Source organism: Nicotiana tabacum, chromosome 22 (genome assembly GCF_000715075.1).
Source record: "Nicotiana tabacum cultivar K326 chromosome 22, ASM71507v2, whole genome shotgun sequence".
NCBI lineage: Eukaryota > Viridiplantae > Streptophyta > Magnoliopsida > Solanales > Solanaceae > Nicotiana > Nicotiana tabacum.
The window spans coordinates 2,400,647-2,423,671 of NC_134101.1; the positions used below are offsets into that span (position 1 = coordinate 2,400,647).

The 23,025-nt window shown below is 32.4% G+C and overlaps 2 protein-coding genes across 5 annotated transcripts; one reads left to right on the plus strand and one right to left on the minus strand.

Annotated features, from left to right (window-relative positions):
* Positions 1-9,429: 9,429 nt before the first annotated feature.
* On the plus strand, positions 9,430-16,957 carry LOC107780015 (bifunctional 3-dehydroquinate dehydratase/shikimate dehydrogenase, chloroplastic). Of its 2 annotated transcripts, none has more exons than XM_016600523.2 (10): positions 9,430-9,932; positions 12,388-12,496; positions 12,733-12,951; positions 13,473-13,825; positions 14,114-14,177; positions 15,003-15,111; positions 15,430-15,579; positions 15,679-15,827; positions 15,932-16,094; positions 16,426-16,957. In XM_016600523.2, exons 1-10 carry the CDS (start codon positions 9,733-9,735, stop codon positions 16,467-16,469), a joined length of 1,560 nt encoding a protein of 519 aa, XP_016456009.1. In that variant the 5' UTR covers positions 9,430-9,732; the 3' UTR covers positions 16,470-16,957. The 2 variants fall into 2 exon arrangements, with proteins under 2 accessions (XP_016456009.1, XP_016456010.1); XM_016600524.2 differs by having other exon boundaries at positions 13,485-13,825.
* Positions 16,746-21,370, minus strand: LOC107780016 ((+)-borneol dehydrogenase 1). 3 transcript variants are annotated; one of them, XM_016600525.2, is made up of 5 exons: positions 21,172-21,370; positions 20,576-20,646; positions 20,419-20,487; positions 17,599-17,858; positions 16,746-17,475 (listed from the first exon to the last, which is right to left on the minus strand). In XM_016600525.2, exons 3-5 carry the CDS (start codon positions 20,481-20,483, stop codon positions 16,937-16,939), a joined length of 864 nt encoding a protein of 287 aa, XP_016456011.1. In that variant the 5' UTR covers positions 20,484-20,487; positions 20,576-20,646; positions 21,172-21,370; the 3' UTR covers positions 16,746-16,936. The 3 variants fall into 3 exon arrangements, with proteins under 3 accessions (XP_016456011.1, XP_016456012.1, XP_016456013.1); XM_016600526.2 differs by having other exon boundaries at positions 20,587-20,646; positions 21,172-21,311; XM_016600527.2 differs by lacking the exon at positions 21,172-21,370 and having other exon boundaries at positions 20,587-20,718.
* Positions 21,371-23,025: the final 1,655 nt, after the last annotated feature.

The following is a 23,025-nucleotide window of genomic DNA, read 5'->3' on the forward strand; positions in this document are numbered from 1 at the left end:
CATCTCAAAACATTTTTTTATTTTATTTCTTGTGAGTATACATTTTTCCAGTAGAGAAAAGTGAACATATTGTGATGCTGATTGAAGGATTAAACTGAGCGCATACTTAAGAATATTTTTTCCCCCTCATTGGAATAACAAAGGGCCAAATGGTCAAGTTGGTTGAAGAAAAAGTAGAGCTTTTATTTCGTTGTGGCTAAAGCTGCTGGTCGAACCCGTAACTAAAACTCCAGCTTCAATCTGAAATCAGATTATGGGTAAGAAATGTTGTTTTCACCTTTCTAATAAAAATTACTATCAAATATTGACAATTTTAGCAGTTGTCACGATCAATTAGTTATGTGATGAATCAGGCCCTCAAAACCTCCCACAGAATCAAGGGTGGGGAAGGTCACTTTCCATATTTGTTTTAGCATCTTTTGTTTTCATCTACTGTACTATGAGGTTGATGAAAAAGAAGTAAAAACAATTGGTCCACGAGAACCAAATTTCGAAAAAATATCGACTTGGGCACAACAATATATATTTGGTACATTTCATTTGAAATATTACCTTGGACTGATAATTTGCTGGTGTATTTTTGAGGTAGCCATAAATGTTTTGCCTTTTTATATTGGCCATGGCCCATGAATAGTAGACAGGCCAATGAATGATGATAGAGAAATTGCTTATATGAAATGTAGTTGTCCGTTTTGTGTAATTACTATACGTTGGTCTTCAATGAAAATTTCTATTGATGATGTACCGTGTTTTCTACATTAATTTTATTTTTTAATGAGTGATTGTTATTAAAAATAATATTAAAAGCATATGAATTAAACTCGATATATCGGGGATTTTGGGATTTCTTGATCAAGTGGTGAACAATTGGCCAACTTAATATAACAAGATTTAACCAATCTGTTACAACTCGTTTTCCAAAATGTGACAGAAGAAATGATACCAAGATATTTTTTGACGTCAAAATGATTGAATAGCATAGATGTAATGTAATGCGATGTTGAGTCACGTGGACTGATTTTATTGGTTGTCTACAATCTCTAAAAAAGCAATAATTGATGGAAGGGCTTAGAAGGGTGTGCCTAGAAATAATTATAGGGGAGAATGATATTGCAGTCTGAGTTGACATTTAATTGTCTGTCTGGCTATTTAATATGACCCAGGTTTCATATATACTCTATCTCTACGTATTTTTTCAAGGTAGTTTCTTATTACTACACAGTTGCATTTTTAGAATTTATATTAAATGGGTGTGAAATATTCTATCACATAATCAAGATTTGAGTACGATTGGAACATTGTGTTTGTCACATAGACTAGATTTATTTGTCTGGATGATTGAACTGTACCATCTGCAATTATTTTGTAGGAGCATATTTGATTGCTCATAATAAGTACTTCATTTAAAATCATTCAATTACATAAATAGCAAATCAAGAACAATGAATGTGGGTACATATGTTCTATCGCGAAAAAAGCACACTACATTGGATAAAATTCAAATGATACAATATTAGTATGACCTCTGCATTAAGATGACAATTGACATGTACAAATCCAGAGATATTTCAGGTAAGACCATACAATTTTAATTTTCATGGTACACTCACATGTGTGCCTTTGTCACGAGGACTTGCTGTCTAGTTAATTATGTTAAGCACGTAATTATATTTTGCTAGAAAATGATACAGTCATACCTTTCTATAATAATATTTCACTATTAAATTAGGTTTTTTCGGAACTAATTTTCATGTTATGTTATAATATATGCTTTCTATAACAACACTTCGCTATAACATCCAAAAATATTCGAAACAAACGAGACTTTTATAGAGAGGTTTGATAGTAAAATATACTAGAATCCAGCGGAGTAGATAATATTATTTTTTTCTGCAGAAAACGGTTATCAAGTAACCAGGGTTTTCGTCGAGCGTTCAACTAAATAAAGTCGCAAAAATAAGTCTTTAAAAAATGTGCTGCTTATAATAATCTTCCCACCTAAAAGGGAGCTTTTATTTAAATACTATTTGCAGTAAACAAAAGGTTAAAACGACAAAAGATAAAAGGAAATCACGATTGATACGACACATAAACATCAATTCTGCCGAACAACATGGAGTTATTCTCTGAAAACATGTGTTTAACTAGAAAAATAAGTACTATAGTTGAGCAGTAGCTAGGAGGTAGGTGACGGCAGCCTCCCTCCCTCTCATCTATCTTTTTCTCTTTTTGAAATTATTGAAAATATAATCTTATTTTTCTAAAAATATTATTCTGTTTCTCCTTAAATTTCAGTAAAAATTTACATTTTTCTCCCTCACAAATCTTGGACAAAAATAATAGTTAATTAGATGGCTTCAAGTACAAGTTGAAGAAAAATGTGACCTGTTATTTTTTTTTAATTGAAGGACATATGAATACATTGAACTATTTTTTGGTAGAGGGTTATAAGGAGGTTTGCGACTAGTGGCGTGGCTAAGAATTTTTTCATGGTTATTCAAATTTAAAAGAAGTGAAAAAAAATTCTCGACAAATTGTGTTCAATATGTGTTATATACCTCTAAAACGTAATATTTTACCTATATAAACAATATAATTTTTCGATAAATGGTGGTCAACTGACCACCCTTGTGACCATGTGGCTTCGCCAATATTTGCGACTTTCAACTTAAATTATATATATTTAAGTAAGAAGTTTAAAATAAAAATATATGGTAAAATCACACAGATGTATAGTAAAATTATATATTTGATTTATTGGAAAAGTAGGAGGCTAATAACCACAAACTATTATACTAGTGGACTCCAAAATTGTCGGTCATTCAATTTGCCAAACCAATATTATCTTAATTTTTACTAAAAGGGAAAAGAGCAAAATATACCCCTCTACTTTCATATATTGTCTATATTTAACCTCCGTTATACTATCGGGTCAAATTTATCCCTACAATCAGTAAAATTTTAAAAATACCCCTTGATCTGTTAAGTAATCCAAAATCTCCCAAATTCTTTTTATTTAAATCACTTGTTCTTCTTGGTCCACTATTTTTGAAATAATTGGCATTTACATGCCTTTTGAATTAGAGAAAAATATATATTAAATAATACAACCGAATAAACAAAGTATAGTAAATTGAAAATTTTAAATTAGGTACCTTTTCTAAATTCTAAAAGTATTTAAAATATCCCAATTTTAATGAATTCGTTGCACAAAATGTATGGAGACTTTGCAAGTATTAGTAATTGAAGTTGAAGTTTCTCGGAGGCTTTACATTGTCTAATTCAACTTTACTTTAATTAAACGCCTACACATTTTGCACTCTTAAGTCAGTCGTTCGAACTTTATACTAACCAGGCAATGACAAAATATATTTGAATATACATGTACATACATGATGATCAGTTGCATATACTACACAATAAATACAACAACAAGAACAACAACAACCCAGTATAATTCCACTAGTGGGGTTTGGGGAGGGTAGTGTGTACGCAGACCTTACCCCTACCATGAGGTAGAGAGGCTGTTTCCAATAGACCCTCGGCATCCTTCCCTCCAAGAACTCCCCACCTTGCTCTTGGGGTGACTCGAACTCACAACCTCTTGGTTGGAAGTGGAGGTTGCTTACCATCAGAGCAACCCCTCTTGTCCAAGAAGATAAAAGTGGCAAGAAGATAAAAAAAAAGTAACAATTAAACAAAAATAATGACAGAAGCTTAACAGGCTATGAACATATATTTACTACAAAGAGAGAAATTGGTGCATTGATAATAAAAAAAAATTATGAATAATTTGTATAGTCTAGTAACTTTAGCATTTATATCAATAGTAATTTTTGAAATTAAAATAGTGGACCAAGAAGAACAATAAGTGGTTTAAATAAAAGAAATTTGGGAGATTTTGAATTACTTAACAGATCAAGAAGTATTTTTAAAAGTCTATTGATTGTAGGGGTAGATTTGGCTCGATAGTATAACGGTAGGGGTAAATTTGAGCCGATAATATAATGGAGGTTAAATACAGACAAATATATAAAAATAGAGGGGTATATTTAGCCTTTTTTTTCTTTAAAATTTTTTGAAAGTTGCCAGAGAATATTCAAAAATATTACTACTGGACTGCTGGTTGAGGTAAAGCACGTGGATGAACGAATCAGATGTACAGAATTAAATATTACTGCATAGTTTTTGTGCAGATGTGATAATGTTTTTTAACATAGCCACCAAACTCACTTGTTTGGTGGTATAGTCTTTATTCTTCACTAGCGCTGTCCGATTACCTTTAAAAATAAAAAACTTAGTTAAGAAAAATGATACGTGCTAATAGCCAAATTTGGCCAAGCTATTCCGCAACTCAAAAGTATTTTTTTCCTCGATTTGAGGTGTTTTACCAAGTTTGTTTTTGGGAGAAAAAAAGTATTTTTGGCTGGAGGCAGAAAAAAATAACTTATCCCCATAAGTAAAAGTAGAAGTAGTTTTAACTGTTCTTCTTACCAAAAATAACCTTAGCAAAATATTATATATATCAAGATAACCTTATTTAGTTTAAGCGATGAAGTAATATATAATGAATTTTGAGATAAGCTTTCATATTCATTGAATAAATAATAAAGTATAATTTTTTTTATATTTTACTTAAATAAAATAAAAAGACTTAATTATTATCTTTAATAATAAATATTTATGATTATTTATCGACTTATATAATATTAACTATTAAGCAAATTTTCATGTCCTTATTCGTAATCTGACATTTAAAAATACTTTTTGAAAAGTTTGGCCAAACACAAGTTGTTGTTTAAATGTGATTTTCAAATTAATTAGTCAAACATAAACTACTTTTTTTCAAAATTACTTTTCTGAAAAATACTTTAAAAAAAAAAACTTTTCGAAATAAACTTTGGCACAAGGGCTATAAGTATTATATAGTATAAAATTTACTATTCTTGTATTATGGCAGTTTAGGTGTCTTTGTTCTCATGTAACTCTTTTTCTATAGGCTGCCTATAATTTGAATCAGAAATAACAATAATTACCATGCCTCAGATTCCAATATCCTTGTTGTTATTGATTATAGGAATCCTTAATTTTTTTTATTTTTTTTATTTATGTAAGTTCAACTCATGTCATCATCTTGTAATTTGAATTTCAAGTTGCTTTATAATTTCTATCTTATATTGTGAGAAAGATTATAAATTAAAAAAAAAAATACTTGAACTTCTATTGGTATCTCCTTAACTAGTGACATACACGTTTTAGAGCATTTATTTCGATAACTTGAGTTTTACGCTAGCGTTTGGATATAGATTTGATTGAAGCTTGAAAAAAGAATTTTTGAAGTTGCGTTTGGACATGCATTTTATTTGAAGAATAGTTGAAGTTTTGTGAGTGAAAGAAAAAATTTCACCATAAAACTACCCTAAACTAGTTTTTGAGAATTTGATTTTTTTTTATTTTTTCCCCTCCAAAACATGATAATATTTTATAAACAAATAATATTATTCAAAAAAAAAAAAGCCAAAATCTATGGCCAAACGCTATATCTCTTAGTTTCAACTTTTCAACAAAAATTCTACATCTTTTTTTTTATTCAAACTCGTATAAAGGAGAAAGATTACAGTAGATCGATGACCATAGTAAAAATAATATAGGCCAAATATATATACAAAACCTTTAAGTTGGCATCAATTTTTATTTTTGGCATTCTATCTTAGCCTTATTTCATTTTGGCACTTCAATCTCATTTAATATGTTTCATAAAAAGATGACTTGTCACATTGGGTGAGTTTCCTCACCTGGTAGGCGTGTGAGGCTCTTTTTAAATGCCCAACCTCCTTCCCCCATTATTTCTTTCATCTACATTCTCAAAATAATTCCTTGGTTGCTTTCGATCTCCATCTCGAGAAAGTTTTGAAGCTTCGTCGTATTTTAGTTCCTTGATTTCGTTAGTTTTTTCTTGATTTATTAAAATCCATATCTTCATCTGAAGCTTGAAGTTCCAGGCTTCAACAATGTTGGTGATATCTCTAGTGGGTTCAACATTGTCGTAGTTTAATTTGTGGAATAGGCTAGTGTTAAGTCTTGTATGCCTTTTATTATGTACCTTTTGTTGTACATGTTTTGGAAGAAATTAAGTTGGTTTTAGGTACCAATTGTGTTTAACTGCAATTAGTGGTTTCATCACCTAGCTACGACCAGGGATTTTGGGAATGAGATTAAGGTAGACGAGTTTAGAGTAAATTTTATGGGTGATGAGTCAACTTTGTGTTCATTACACAAAAGTCACTTTTCTTCTTTTTGTTACGTAAAAATCATTCAACTTTGTGTTCATTACCCAAAAGTCATTTTTTTTCTTTTGTTACACAAAAATTATTTTTTTATGCTTCATTTTATTAAATCTTTCACCTCTTACTTAATAAATAAAAACCAACTATTTCGAAACCATTAAAAAGAATAAACACATGGCTAGTTCACCGTTGGCTTGCCTAGCGGCTACGTTGGGCGCCATCACGACCTATTGAAGAAATTGGGTCGTGACAAAAACAACCTTAAGGGCATCTTAGGTTTGGACACAGATTTTTCCAACTTCAGACCCACTAAGTCTCTAAACAACAACAACAACAATAACAACCCAGTATAATCCCACTAGTGGGGTCTGGGGAGGGTAGTGTGTACGCAGACCTTACCCCTACCCTGGGGTAGAGAGACTGTTTTCGATAGACCCTTGGCTCCCTCCCTCCAAAAACTCCTCACCTTGCTCTTGGGGTGACTCGAACTCACAACCTCTTGGTTGGAAACGGAGGGTGCTTACCACATGGCACTCAATTTGTTTAATCATATTCAAACATTGACATATTTTAATGATAAAAAACATTTATTTAAAATAATAAAAATAAATTTGTTTAAGAAATGATAGCTTTTTACGGTCAATAAAAAATTTTAAAAAAGTTTCAAAGATATTTGTGTTTAATATTATATTTTTTTAAAACTTTATCTGTTAGTATTATTTATTTGAAAGTATTAATCTAACGTGTCATTTTGTTAAATGGGGTTATTTTATTTATTAAAATTAATGGATATGACTTGACTGATAAATCAATGAGCTTTGATTTTTTAATTTTTATTAAGCATAATTAAGAACGTGGTCTTGAGATTTGTTTACGCTAATGTTACTGACAAATTTAATAATGTTACTTATATATCTTGAAAATTAATATTAAAAAAAAATTAAATGTACGAATATATTACATAAATGGGAGGATTTATAATGTCAAGGGCATAATAGACTTTTCAGATGAATGGTTTGTAAAATCTGGTCAAAGTGATTATTGTGATAAGTAGAGCATAGTAAAATGATTTTGTGTAACAAAAGAAAGAAAAATGACTTTTGGGTAATAAACACAAAGTTAAATGACTTTTACGTAATAAAAGAAAGAAAAGTGACTTTTGGGTAATGAACACAAAGTTGAATGACCACCCATAAAATTTACTCACGAGTTTATGACTTAAGGAAAATTGCACGACTCTTATTTTACCCATATCCCATTTGGGTTATTAGTGTAGGGTTTCGGGTAGTTGGGTTAGACCCGTTTGACATGGGCTAAAAAGCAGTTGGCTACGATTAATTGGATAGTTATTACACTTCAGAAGCTTTATATACACACTCTTTACTTTTTACATCGTGTTAATTTTTTGTGTTAAAATAAATGAAATATATTGAATGAAGTTGGAGTGCTAAAATGGAACAAGAATGAGATAGAGTGCCAAAATAAAAATTTGTGAAAACTTTAACGGGGCTCTATGTATTTGGCCTATAATATAACTATGTGAATCTAACTACTTGTCTTTCTCTGTATTTTGGATTTTTAGTACCCTGCCGGAAGGCAGCAGGGTCTCTCATGCTCATTGCTAGAAACAGATTTCATCATAATAGTATGCTTATATTAATAATAATAATCATGAAAATAGAAGAAGATTTTGCCCTTTTTGGGTTATGAGAAAATGATCAAGCAGACTGAGATGAAAAGCTTATAGAGGATACCCACTGGTAATTAATTTGTCCCTTTCAGATAAACATGTCCTAACTAGTTAGTTAAGTATAAGACCATGTAAAATTTGAACTCGGCGCCGTTTGGTTTGAATACGGCTTATGTTGAGATTAGTTATTTTGGTCAGTGGCGGATGCACGTGGTAAAAAGCGGGTTCAATTGGATCCGCTTCGTCAAAAAATAATATTGTGTATATGTATAAATTACGATTAAAGCTGCATAAATTTTGTATAAATATTTTATTTGAACCCACTTGACAACTACTATTTTACGACTAAAGTTACGTACTTCTAAGATTGAACCTGCTTGCACAAAATTCTGGGTCCGCCGCTGATCCTGATATTATTTTTTTAATCACTGTTTGGTATGTTGTATTAAAAATAACAATTGCATAATTTCTAAGAAGAATGTATAAGTTATCCCAGCACTGATTACCCCACCATCTACAATGTATAGGTTATCCCGATGCTAATTTTAATCCCTGAATAACTTATACCAGATTTGCTAACCAAACAAAGTACTAAAGTGGTATTAAATTTTTATACCAACATTACCAAAAGACCCCTAATAGATTTCGCTATCACATAGCATGAACAAAAGATGTTATTGCCTTCTTCATAGCATTATTGCTGATGTGACATGTTTTGGGTACATAGGTGGTTGGTACCAGTAGAAAAAAATAATATCAACCATCACCCATATAAGTTATATGACATGATTATATTAGAGTTAAATGAATCATTTATCTCTTACACTATTATAAGGATGTGTTATATACAAGTACCTTTAGGGGTCGTTTGGCGGGAGATATAAGAATAGTGCTGAATAGAGTATATTAGTAATGCTGACATTAGTTATACTGGAATTATTTTTTATCCATTGTTTAATTGGGTGTATTAAAATATTACAAAATTTTAACAAAATTGGATCTTTACAAAAGTACCCTCCACAATTTTTAACTTTAGATATAACAATTAACTATATGGATAACAGAATAAGAAATTCTTTCAACATTGAGAGGTAACATCTACCTCGACCAAAAGACCGAGGCTCTTTTAATTTAGTACAAAAATAATAATGCAAAAAAATAAAATAGTAGTATAAAAGTATCAAGCTATAACAAGTTTGGTTGCATTCACCTTGGGTCTGTGATCCAAAGCGTACAAAGAGTCTGCTTGCTAATAATATGGGAGAAAGTATTTGGGATGGGTTTTTAGGGATTTGAGGGGGCAATTAGGTCATTAACCATGTTAACGCAATTATTAATAACCCTTGCATTACTAATGTCATGATTTTGTATGCATTGCTTATACATAGGATAATACCAAATATGGCGTATTACTAATATAAGTATTAGTTATACATATATTAAAAAAATATACCAAATAATGTATTAATAATACACAAAACTAATAATTGAATTATTTTTTCTAATACCTTATTTTAAAGTACTCCACTTGATATGTCACTATATAGGTTTTATTTATATAAGCGAGCACTTGCGGAGTATGTGCAGCCAAGTAGTATAACAAAATTTGATAACTGACCGCACATATCTTCCCTCTCTATTAACATCTCCCCTTTCAACCAGAATTAACCAAAAACAGGGGTTCTTACTTCTTAGAAGCAGAGCATTGTAACTTTTACATTTGTTCTGAGCCGTCTCTCTTTGTAGTTGTGGATCATGGGTTTCAAACAAGACCTTTTAGTGTACACAACATTAGAATGTGAAAGCTTGTCTGAAATGGCAGCTTGTATGCAGAAAGCAAAAGAAGAAGGAGCAGATCTAGTGGAACTTTGCATTGACTCTTTAACTTTCACACACATTTCAGAAGTTGAACACCTTCTCAAACAGAGGACTTTACCCTCCATCGTTTCTTTCAGGTAAGATATACTCTCCCTTTCTTAATATAGCATAAGTAGATTCAGAATGATTGTGATCTTATAATTTTAATACATGAATACATAGTTCGTGCCGAAAGCAATAAGTTAAGCGCACCCCCATCCGTCTCTGCTTTCAAGTACTCTTCTGTTTTTCTCAAGTACTCAAATGCTACTCGGTGAAGAAACTTTCGCTCAATGATAAAGTTGTCTTTGTGTGATATGTAGGTCACAGGTTCAAGTCGTGTAAGTAGCCACTAATGCTTGCATTAGATTAGACTGTCTTCGTCAAACCACTTAGTGTGCGGCCGTTTCCCTGACCCTGCGAAATACCTTGTGTATCGGATTTGCTACTTGGTAGCTCAAGTATTTGAGGGTTTGGGTTTGGTTACTATTTTTAACTAATGAGCTAAGAAGAAGGAAAAGAGGACATGAGATGTGTGATTTTGTGAGGAGGAGAGTGTTAGGTGAATCTCCAACACAATTTCTTTTGTTTGCTTCTTTAGATTTTCATATCTGTTTCTTTGTTTTCTTGCTCATATTTTTATCCCCCGTACAAACTAGAGTATGTTATGAGTTTCTATTTTTAAATTCTCCACCGCACGTGAAACTGTAAAAGGAGGGAGTGAGGTGGGTAGGTGAAGCATGTCGGGCTCGTGGTAGTGACTAGTGACCAACCAAGATTTCCCCCACTTACCAATTGATCTAAGAATGTTTCCATCAGTTTGCTTCTCTGGATTTAAATCTTGATTTAAGATTCTCTTTTTACCGAGACCAGAGTACACATCAGAAGAATTTTTGAACTTGACATTATTACAAAATATCTAAAATTAAGAAAAGGGAAAGCAATTATTAGAAACATTAGTTGCAACTTGCAAGGGGTTTAGGTAATGTCCAAGTGAAAGTTGCTACAGTATATAAGAAAAAATAAAAAAATAACTAGATTTACGACTGATAATTGAAAAATAGTCACCGTTTCAAAAGTAATCAAAATTTAGTCAGTTTTAGATGTAAAGTTAAAATCTGAACAAAAACACTCTTAAAAATTTGAAAATATTCAAGCATAATATACTGTAGTTCGATTTTTTTTTACATATGAGCTTCCAGCATAATGCGCTGGAGTTCCAATATAATATTCTAGAAATTTATATGCAGGAGCTCCATAATCCAAGATATTATGTTGAAATTTTTTATGTGCTGGAGTTCCAACATAATATGATAAATATTTTTTAATACTTTACAAACGCTGACTATTTTTTCCGATTAACATTCTTAAAACTGACTAGCCCTTACTATTACAGGATTCAATTAAAAAAAGTAGAAGAGCTACCATTACGTTGCATTCTTGAATGGTCAAAAGTTTCCAATTTTGATTGTGACTATAGGGGGTTGGACCCCAATGAAGTTAAATCCGAGGCCCGCCCGCATTTATTTATTCTTATGAAGTTTTTATTTTACCTCTTCTGTCGGTTGAATCACTCCTTTCTCAACATGCTATTCATAATTCATACCACCACTTATTTCAGCTCTTATTTGAACTTTACTTTAACTAGGGTCTAGGAGCTATGATTATTATTATTTTACAAGGTAAATACTTACCACGTTTATATTAAATCATATAAAAAATTATTATACAGAAGTGATTTAATATGGTAAAATTATATATTAATTAACTATAATTAAATATTAAAGTTTATGTGCTACATTTTGTGTGTACACTTGTGCCAATAAATTTTTACCTTATTTGCAGTGAGTATTACTATATACATGTCGCAAAATTTTAGAGTAATTGTGTTCGAAACAACGCGCCTGGTGACATTTGGATTACAACAAGTTTTTCATTTTTTATTTCTGATCGTTTTCTTTTACATTTAAAATAGTATATGTGTGTTTAATTTAAATATGATATGAATATCGCATCTAAGGATGTAATTTACTGATTAATATAAAGTAGGTTGAAAATCACTAAATTTTAGGTTAAAAAAGGAGGCTCCTTGTTACAATTTATCATCAAAAAGCTACTGTATGTTCTAAAAACCTTTCACCAAAATTTTTATGGTTTTTGTTTCAACCAAATTTTTCTATGTTTGTGTTGTAACTTGTAAGTTGTCCAGAGATTGTGATTTTAGGTACAAGTAATTAAAAGATAAACTTAAAAAAGATTACAGAGAAAGAAGGTATTAGCACAACTAGTTTGATAATGGTTGATATAATTACTGAAAATGTTTATGTTTGATTTTATTATCCAATCTGCAAGAAAAGTGAAGCCAAATGACCAAAAGCTAGAACCTTTGCGAAAATCTTACTGATTGGGAATTTGTTGACATTTTACTCCAATTACTGAAAATGGTTCTCTTCGATTTTGTGATCCAATCTGCCAAAAAGTGAGGCGAATTGACCAAAAGCTTGAACCTTTGCGAAATCTTGCTGATTGAGAATTTGGGGTTTGTTTTCTCAGGCCAAATTCGCCGAGATATTCTTGCAGAGAAAACTGGAAGAAAACATGCTTGCAAGTTCTGAAATTGGCTGTTGAATTGGACGTCGAGTTCGTTGAAGTTGACCGCGAGGTTAGTCCAACTGATTTTCTCAAATTACTCTCTAATTGATACAGTTTTATTGAAGCTAAATAAATCAAAATAATCAAAAAAGAATCTTGCTTAAGAGAGTAAATCATTGTACAAGTTTCCTCTTTTATGTTTATATGATGATTTAACAATGATAGCAGGTTTACTATCATTTTTATCAGGTTATATATTTTTTACATAATCAGCTTATAGAAATTAAACTCTTTGCAACTTTATAGGTTGCTTGCGATGAGGTCATCTGTGAATTAATGACCAAACGATCGAACTGCAAGATAATTGCCTCCAGTCATGTGAATGGTGGAAATCCTACAAAAGAGAGACTTTGTAATTTAATTGCAAACCTGCAGTCAACAGGAGCAGATATCATCAAATTAGTGATTGATGTAGCTTATATTACAGATGTTGCACCAGTTTTTCATATGCTTACACATTGTCAGGTATTTCTTTTCTTGCTTTAACTTGCACTTTTTCCTTGCAAAAACACACCCTCAACTTGCTTTTAGCTTTACACCTATTGATAAATTTGAGGTGTTCAGTATTTATATTCTCACTACTGCGTTCGTTGCAATTTTAGTGATCATTCACATATATAGTTATCATCCGTGTAAAAGATACTGGGTTTTCTTGAACCCGTGGAAACTACATTGCATCCCCTCTGATGGTATACTTGCTCAATTCAACTTACCGACAAGAAGAGAGAAAAGGGGTCTGCTTTAAAATCTTTCTACGCGAACTGCTGTTGATATACTTAATTTTTCTGCGATGAAGTGTTCATTAGAAAATACTCTCATATTTTCTTCCATATATATGGCCTCTTATTTGTATCTGCAGCCATCTCTTGGGCTTATATGGTTGTAAAGAAAATCTTTTAATGCTAGTTTCCTTGTGAGTAGTGATAAGTTTGTTGAACTTCTCTTTTTAAAACTGAGAATGAGGTACTTTTTTGCCTCATTATAAGGTCTCTATGCAGGTGCCTCTAATTGCCAGGGCAGCAGGAGATAGAGGTCTTATAAGCCAACTATTGGGTCCAAAATATGGTGCTTTCTTTGTTTGTGGATCTTTAGGAGGCAAATCCAACCCTGGCTTGCCAGCTTTGACTAGCATTAAAGACGTTTATAAACTGGAATATGTGAACCAAGATACTAGAGTTTTTGGCGTAATCTCTAATCCTGTTGGCCATAGCAAGGGCCCTCTTCTGCACAACCCTGCCTTTAGACATACAGGATACAATGGAATATATGTGCCTCTACTAGTTGATAATATCAAGGAATTTTTTCGGGTCTTCTCATGCAATGACTATGCTGGTTTTAGGTATGCTCCTTATGTACAAGCTAAAATTGTTCTGTGCCGCATACTGATGAATAACTGCCAGATTGTATTAGGAATATCTAAAGATTCCTACTCGTCAAGCATAAATGTATGCCATATATAAGCAACACTCATCTTACTAGTTTGAAATTTTCACTTGCATTAAACATTTGGGATGTGAAGATATGTACCCTGCAATATTTTACTTTCCTATATGTTTTATTTTCCTAAAATTGTCTTCATGTAAAAATATCTAATGCATGATATTCTTCCTTTTGATGGAATGTGTAGTGTTGGACTCCCACATAAGGAAGCAGCAGTACGGTGCTGTGATGAAGTAGATCCACTTGCTAAGGTCTGATTAGTTCCAAAATGATGACCATACCATGTTTATTTCTGTCTTAAATTCATCATTCTGTGAGTGCATGAGTGTAAAACTATGCTCTTTTAGATGTCTCTATCTTTTGTGTATTCTGTCTTTGCTTTTTCTGTTTAATTCAAATATCAAGGTGTTCAACTTTATCCTGAAAATAATCAAAGCAGCTCAACCCGGTTATAAACAAGTCTAATGTTCACACCTCCATGGTACACTAAACCAAGCTTAATCTTGAGATTTGCTGTATGTTGCATAATTTGATTTTGATTTTGGGGGGTTGAAGAACCACAAAATGCACAATCTTATCAAAATGTCTTTGCCGAAGCTGGTTCAGCTTCACTAGTTCTTATATAATGAATACTTATAAACATCACTCTGTTTTATATGTGTACAAGAGGTGTCCATATACTTAAGAGGAAACAAAAGCTGACCATCCTGGGTGTGCTTGAATTACCTTATCATATTAGGCATAGTAGAATTCAGGTTTTTCTCTTTTTCCAAAATGAGCTATGGATGATTGCCTTAGTCCATTACGGTTAAGTGCTGAAGGCAGCCTAAGTAGCACTATTACACTGGTCGCGTAGGTGTTACAGCATCCACACATACACACGCACATACACAGATTTCTAGGTGTTTGTCCTTGCATGGACAAACATTTTGTTCTATAGATTAGATCAGTATTTTGAAAGTTTGGACTTGGCATTTTTATACAGTTGTTTTTTGTTTAGCCATATCAAATTATTTTGTGGCTACATTCTCTTATTAATAAAGCGTTCTAAAATGCATCATGCTTTTGGAAATCAGTCTATAGGAGCTGTTAACACAATTATAAGGAGACCTTCTGATGGCAAGCTCATTGGTTACAATACAGATTGTGAGGCTTGTGCGACGGCAATTGAGGATGCACTTAGAGGTACTGATTTGTTCTTTATCAGAATTTTAAAAAAATTCTAATGTTCTTAGTAGAAAGGTACAAGCAAAAAAACTTAATCAATTTAGTTTAGTGGGTCACTTTGCAAGACAAAAGATTTTCCCGAAATCCAGATAATCTTACATCTTTTTATCTTACAAATTAGACAATGACAATACCACTGTTTTTCATTTTCTTATTCCTTTCCCTCTCCTCGGTCTGTAGCCCTCCCAAAAGAAAATGTAGAAACTTCTTAGGAAACCATTTCAAGCACTTCTGACTCCAATAACATAAGCAGTTCCAATTATTGTGTGTAAACAGAGAGACAAAAGACCAATGGCCATGCATCAAATGTTTCTCCAATTGCTGGAAAATTGTTCGTATTAGTTGGAGCAGGTGGTGCTGGGAGAGCTATTGCTTTTGGTGTCAAAAGTAGAGGGGCAAGGGTTGTAATATTTAACCGCAAATACGGTACTGCCTCCTATCTCTTTAAGAATTATGGTTGTCTTTTGATCTTCATTCATTTACGTCTTCCTTTCACTTATCACATCCTTTTTTTCTTTTCAAAAGAGAGAGCAAAAGCTCTGGCCGCAGCAGTATCTGGTGAAGCCTTGCCATATGAACAACTAAACGATTTCTGCCCTGAGAAGGGAATGATTCTTGCAAATGCTTCTGCTGTAGGCATGCAGCCAAGGACAGATCAAACTCCTATTTCCAAGGTTGTCTTTCTTGCACTGCAGTATTTTTAACAAAAGTGACCCTCTCTGTTTGCATGAGAGAATGCTGACATCAAACGTTTTCTGCATCCTTTCCGCTGTTTCAGGAGGCCTTGAGATCATATGAGCTAGTATTTGATGCAGTTTACACACCTAGAAACACGCGGCTATTGCAGGAGGCTACAGAGGTTGGAGCTGCAGTGGTGGGTGGGGTTGAGATGTTCGTCAGGCAGGCAATTGGACAGTTCAAATTGTTCACCAATGGATTAGGTAGCTATTCTCTCCTCCATCAAATAATTTCTTTACACAATAACAAAGAACCTTCGGTCTGCTTGCCCCATATATCCTAGACCAGGGGCATATTGCTAAGCACTGAACATAACTGAAGTTCTATTATGCAGCAAGCGGAGGGGTTTATATACAAAATTTACTAATATTGCTTAGCTTAACTTGGGTAAATCTTAATGTCTTGCATAGGACCTCCTTACTTCCAATTAGTTCGCTATAATTCCCTTGAAAAGACCTGACCTAATGCAATAGCTTTATCACAATTCTCTTACTGAGCAATGGTATAAAATTTTCAACTCCTGGTTTTTTGCAGCACCAGAAGACTTTATGCGGAGGATTGTATATGAGCAATTTTGATTCTTTTAGAAGAAAGGTACAGCTTTTTACCGAAATCAGACAGTGCTAAGCCCAGGATCTTGTTTGCCAGCCAATAGAAGAGCTTTCTGGAACTCTTCTTATTCAATATGGATGCTCCTTCAGCTTCCAGTTGCGAATTGATTTACATGGGAAAAAAAGATACATCAAAATATTGTGAGATTGGTTTTTCTTTTACTTTTGAAAATCAGATAGTATGTTAGATTACATATTGTAAATAATTTCTTGTTATAGTTTCAATAGTTTGAAGGTAATGTCTGGAAAAGATGTGCCTGCTTGGCCTTTATTCCAGAAAGGTAGTCTATAAGCAATAAAACATTAAGGTCAATATGCCTGTTCCGCGATATTCAGCACAAACTAGTTTGTGCACCCTGAGGCTATGCATTTGATTTGGAGTAACAAAAAACTCTAGAAAAGAATCAAATGCCATATCAATTTTATATGGAACGTCACTGCACTTGATCTACTAAGTTTAAACTTTTAAATGAGGTGAAACCGCCATCTATTACCAAATTGTGGCCACTAATAAACTTAGCATCTTCACTAGCCAAGAAAAGGGCAGCATTGGCTACATCAATGGGCTCACAATATGCTCCTTTGAGCTCACTAGCACTGTGTAAGATTTTAGCAAGGTCCTGAGATTCCACTCCAGGGAAGTATTGTTTCATCTCGTCCAATGAAAAGGGTGTTGGAATAGCAAATGGAGATATGCAATTGATTCTTATTCCCTGCTTGCACAGCTGCGCTGTCACAGACTTTACAATTCCTATCACGCTTGATTTGGAAGTTGAGTAAGTAGGTTGCGCGAGTCCTCCGATCACCCCGGTTACACTAGCCGTGCACAAAATGCAACCGTGGCCCCGCGGGATCATCACACGCGCGGCGTGCTTGATTCCCGCCACCACGCCTCGTACGTTAATGGCCATGACACGGTCGAATAGTGCAAGGTCAAGGTCAACTACGCTTGGCGATGTTCGACACGCTATCCCTGTATAATAATAGACAGATTCAGAATTTAAATGTAGCAGGTGCACTTCTTATTTGTGGTCTGATCATTAAGGACACGACAGTGCACATGCATTCACTTTACATATATTGAATTCTCTTTTACCTGCATTATTGTACATTATGTCGAGCTGTCCATGTTGGGAAACGGCATAGTCCACTACGTCGGAAATCTCAGATTCTTTTGTGACGTCGCATGGCACAAATGTGGCGTTTGGTCCGAGCTCACTTGCGGTTTCTTGGCCGAGCTGTCTCTGTATATCGGCGATAACTACTTTTGCTCCATGATTAATGAATTTGGCTGCGGTTTCTTTCCCTATGCCACTTGCTGCCCCAGTGATTACTGCTATCTTGCCTTCTAATTTCCTGAATTTACATAATATTGTCTAATTCAGTTACTGATTCTTAACTTAAAACAAGTATCATCAGATTTTATTTTTATTTTTGTTTTTCACCCGGTGTTTGGTGTCTGCTTTGGGGTCTTGATTAATTTACATTCGCTTCGTGTAAGGAGAAGTGTACTCCTATCAAGATTTTTCCGTTCCCATGCCTTGAACTCGAGGCATCTAGCTAATGGAGAAATCTTAGAAATCCATCCCACCACAACTATCTGTGGTTAATATCAAAGAACTTATCATAATTAGCAAATGTTCAAGTATAGCGTTTAAGTATTAAGCCAACTTTTTCCGAATTTGATGTAATCCCGAGCTGCGGTAATATTGTTAATTCTATGCAACTTAAAAAACAGCATCGTTTCTTCCTCCTATATTTTGTACCTTAGTGCTTACATATACTACTACTACTACTCCATTGGTTATATATTTCGCTAATTAAACCTTTTACCAGAAAAGGGAAAGAGGGTCCGCAAAAGAAAATAAAAGAGAAACAAGGGACCACAAAAAAGGTAGTAGTAGTAATAAGAGAGTAGTGTCTTTTGTTATGGAGAGAATAAGTATCACGTAGTTCCCAGTTTACAAGAATACATTAAACATGGAGTAGTATATAATTTTACTAAGGAGTAGTAATTCTATTTTGTGTTCATTACCCAAAAGTCACTTTTTTTTCTTTTGTTATGTAAAAGTCATTCAACTTTATGTTTATTACCTAAAAGTCATTTTTCTTTCTTTTGTTACACAAAAAATATTTTACTGTGCTCTAGTTATCACAATAATCACTTTGACCAGATTTTACAAATCTTTCATCTGAAAAGTCTATTATGCCCTTGACATTATAAATCATCTCATTTATGTAATACCTTCTATATTATATGCTATATAATATACTTTTACCCAGGTATTTTACTTATAATTAAAATAACTTAGATATTATTTTATTTATTATTTTTATAATATATTCGTACATTTAATTTTTTTTAACGTTAATTTTCAAGATATACAAGTAGCATTATTAAATTTGTCAGTAATGTTACTGTGAAAAAATCTCAAGTCCATGTTCTTAACCATACTTAATGAAATATTTTTAATGAAAATTATAAAATTAAAGCTCACTGGTTTATCATCCAAGCCATACTCATTAATCCAATAAATAAAATACCCATATTTGGCACAATGACATATCAAATTAATACTTTCAAATAAATAATATTAATAGATAAATTTTTAAAAATTATTATATTAAACACAAATATCTCTGAAACTTTTTTTAAAATTTTTATTGACTATAAAAAACTATCATTTGTTAAACAAATTTGTTTGTTATTAATTCAAATAAATAATAAATCATTTTTATATTTAAAATATGTTCATGTTTGAATATAATTAAACAAATTGAGTTCCATGAAAAAATTAAATGTATGGATACATTATAAAAATAATAAATAAATAAATTTATGTTATTTTAATTATATGTAAAATATCTTGGTAAAAATATATTATCTAGTATATAATATAGAAGGTATTACATAACTGAGAGAATTTATAATGTCAGGGGCATAATAGACTTTTTTAGTAAAAGTATTATAAAATCTGGCCAAGGTGACTTGTGATAAATAGAGCAAAGTAAAATGATTTTTGTCTAACAAAAAAAAGAAAAATGACTTTTAGGTAATAAACACAAAGTTGAATGATTTTTACGTAACAAAAAGAAGAAAAATGACTTTTGCATAATGAATACAAAATTGAATGATTTTTACGTAACAAAAAGAAGAAAAATGACTTTTGCGTAATGAATACAAAGTTGAAGACCACCTATAAAATTTACTCGGGGATAACTTAGTAGTAGTAACCAAGAGGTACAATTTGAACTATATTATCATGAATTCGAATTGTAATAACTTCTTGACTACTATTGTCTAGGTAAAGTCATTAAGTTCAACTTGTGGTTACATTTGCATGGTAAAAAAATGGCCTCATTAATTATTTTCATCGTCCCTTACTGTGACATATAGCAAAAAGAAGCAAAAACTACTCCTTGTTTATCAACTACTACAGTCCATTCCTTTTTGCTTGTCCAATTTACATTTTACACTCTCCTTAAGAAAGGATTAAATAAGTATTTACTTCTAAATTATCTTCACTGTATTTTAAAAATCAAAATTTGATTAATTACTTAATACTCCAATTAGTTTGGGAAATGATTGTAGATAAGGATAAAATTAGAAAGAAAAAAATTTAAATTCTCTCCTAATTTACTAAAGCGGTCAAGCAAAAAAGTAATCTAATTTTAATAAGCAAAAACCTCACATGTAATCTTCTCGGAAAATAAAAACCATTCTTGACTTCTTCTACAACATAAGATCGAGTGCACATGTGTCCAAGAAATGGAGGGACCTAATCTTTTCCTTATCCAAGAAGGTCGGCCATGTGACGACAGTGACTCTGTGTGTGTGTGTGTGTGTGTGGAGAGAGAGAGAGAGAGAGAGAGAGAGAGAGAGAGAGAGAGAGAGAGAGAGAGAGCATTAACACACCTTTCTATTTGGGTAGAGAACTTCTTGCTGAGAGTTTGAAGAAGCAAGGATCTGGAAATATACATGACCCTGGAGTTAAGTTAACAAGTTAGTAAAAAAGATCAAGAGATAAAATGGGAAACGATAACAACAAGTATATGAGAATCATGAAACTGACCTTGATCTTACCCTAAGCAAGTTCTCTTCTTCTTCTTCAGAGAGAAATGATAGTAAGGCACCTCTTATTGTCTAAGGCGAGACAGCAAATAATGAACAAACACAAGCACATGTCATTAATACAACTACTGGATTGATGATGATATATATATAATATATATATATATATATATATGACGGGGCTACGGCGACGGAGCCGGAATTTTCATTAAGGTCTGTTCAAACATAAAGAAATAAACTCATCAAGAAATCAAGAAGTGTCATTATATAGTATATATACATATTTTAAAAAAATTAACTAGGTATACATGTAATAAGATTCTTTTTATATTATCAGTACATTTTAATATGTAATAATAGTAGGTTCATCATTTTTATCTAATTATAAATTAATCTTATTAAGAAATTTACTTATAATCACCTAATAAATAATTCAACCGTGCAAATAATTGTACGCCAACAAATAAAATTTAAAATTCCTCTAATTTTAAGAATACAGAGTGATATAATATTACTATTTTTTAAGTGATCTGACTGGTATAAATTTTTTTACACTATCAATGTATAAAAGTTAAACAATTTACAAGAACAACTTACTGTTGAGTATCGTACTAGTGTTTTACAGCCCCTTGAGAAATTAAAGTCACACCAAATCTGTGAAGTCGCACAAAGCAGTATGAAAATATAGAGGTGGACGGTGTAATTAAGAAAATATGGTCTTAAGTTTCCATTTCAAGGGTAGGTTAATCCGTTAATTACGTTAAGAGAGAGAGAGAGAAAGAGAGAGAGGTCAAAAAGCTTTTTAGATTTACAGTTAATTAAGTAATTTATAACTGGCCGACTTTAGTAGTTGCTGGTAAAGGAATCTTAAAATCTTCAATGTGGACAAACTTTCTTGACGTAGAGTCTTAGACTACCATGTTCTTCTTCCTCTATTACGAATTGCAAGTTGTTATTTGTGACAGCGACGTGCCAACTGTGCTTCTTTGCTAGCTACATGTTTTTTCACGTACGAATCTTTTTCACACTTTCCCTTACTATTTCCTCCTTTTCTTAAAGTTCAAAATTTTCAAGTTAATTGAAGGAGTAACAATAAGCTTCTTGGAGCAACATTAAAATTATTTTTGTGTGATTTATTAAGTTAATAATTTAAGCCGTGAAATTAATCACTAACCTTGTATGCGTCAGAGTATCTAGGTTCAGAGGCGAATCCAAGATTTAAATCCTAAGGGTTCAATTTTAAGGTTTTTAACATTGAACCCATTATATTTTTAAAGTTATGGGTTCATATCTACTATTTTTGTAATTTTAATAAATTTTTACATACAAATTTTTACTCCGCGTCAAAAGTTATGGGTTGAGTTGAACCCGTATGTAATACACTGCTTCGCCTCTGTCTAGGTTGCCTAGGACGCACACAACCTCATGGGTGCATGAGGCTCCATTAGAGACACAAATTATTGGAGATTTAACGACAGTAGATGCACTTCATAATTTGCATGTTCTTTTCTAAATTATAGTATATAGATTTGTAAAAGAGAGTATTAATTCCATTACGGTTGCTTCTACTGTTTAATTTGCAAAATTTGATTTCATCCCCAGATATTTGGACTCGATATATCTATCCATATATGTATATATGTGTCTACATATTAGATGTGCATAAAATTTTGAAAAAGAATATGTATATTTACCAAGTGCTTTTGTTGTATGTAAATCTTGAATTGTCTCTCAACATTTGGGTTCTTGCAAGGTTCTATCGGTATATATTTGCAAATGAGAATTTCCCTTTTTTCTGAGATCTGAAAATATATAGTGCGCATGTCAGCTCCATTAATAACCAAACAAGCGGAAGTTTAGGCCAGTTATTTAAGGATAGTGAGAAATGCTGAAAACTATTTGAAAAATTCAAATGAATAGTATTGCCATCAAATATTGTCAACTTGGTTAAGGCATCTGATCATGATAATTCGACAGGAACCTCAAAAGCTGATAAAGTGATAATGACCACTTGTACTACTACTCCAAGGTGTAAAATCAGCCGCATAAAACTTAAGAATCTAACATACATTTTGATGTCAACCATGAATCAACTTGTTCATAGTTTAATGTTCTCAAAATGGGGTAACATGATTAGAATACCAGAAAGATAATGCACTCAAGGCCAACTAGGGAATTGATTTGATGCTAGGAATATTCTTGTTCTTCATTCAGCCAAGATTTATGAAATATGTATAATTAGTTTGCAAGTTTCAAAGTCAATGGTGTAAAAGGTAACCATTATGATCAATTAGCCTTATGTAATATTAATTTGTTATTAAAATATCAAGTGCTGCAGTTAAATCAACCGGAAGACTAGCTTCCTGGTTATTGAATATGAAGTTTTGAAACCCCAGAGTAATCTAATAAGATCAGACTCTCGATCGTAGTTTGGCGACCTATCTTAAATAG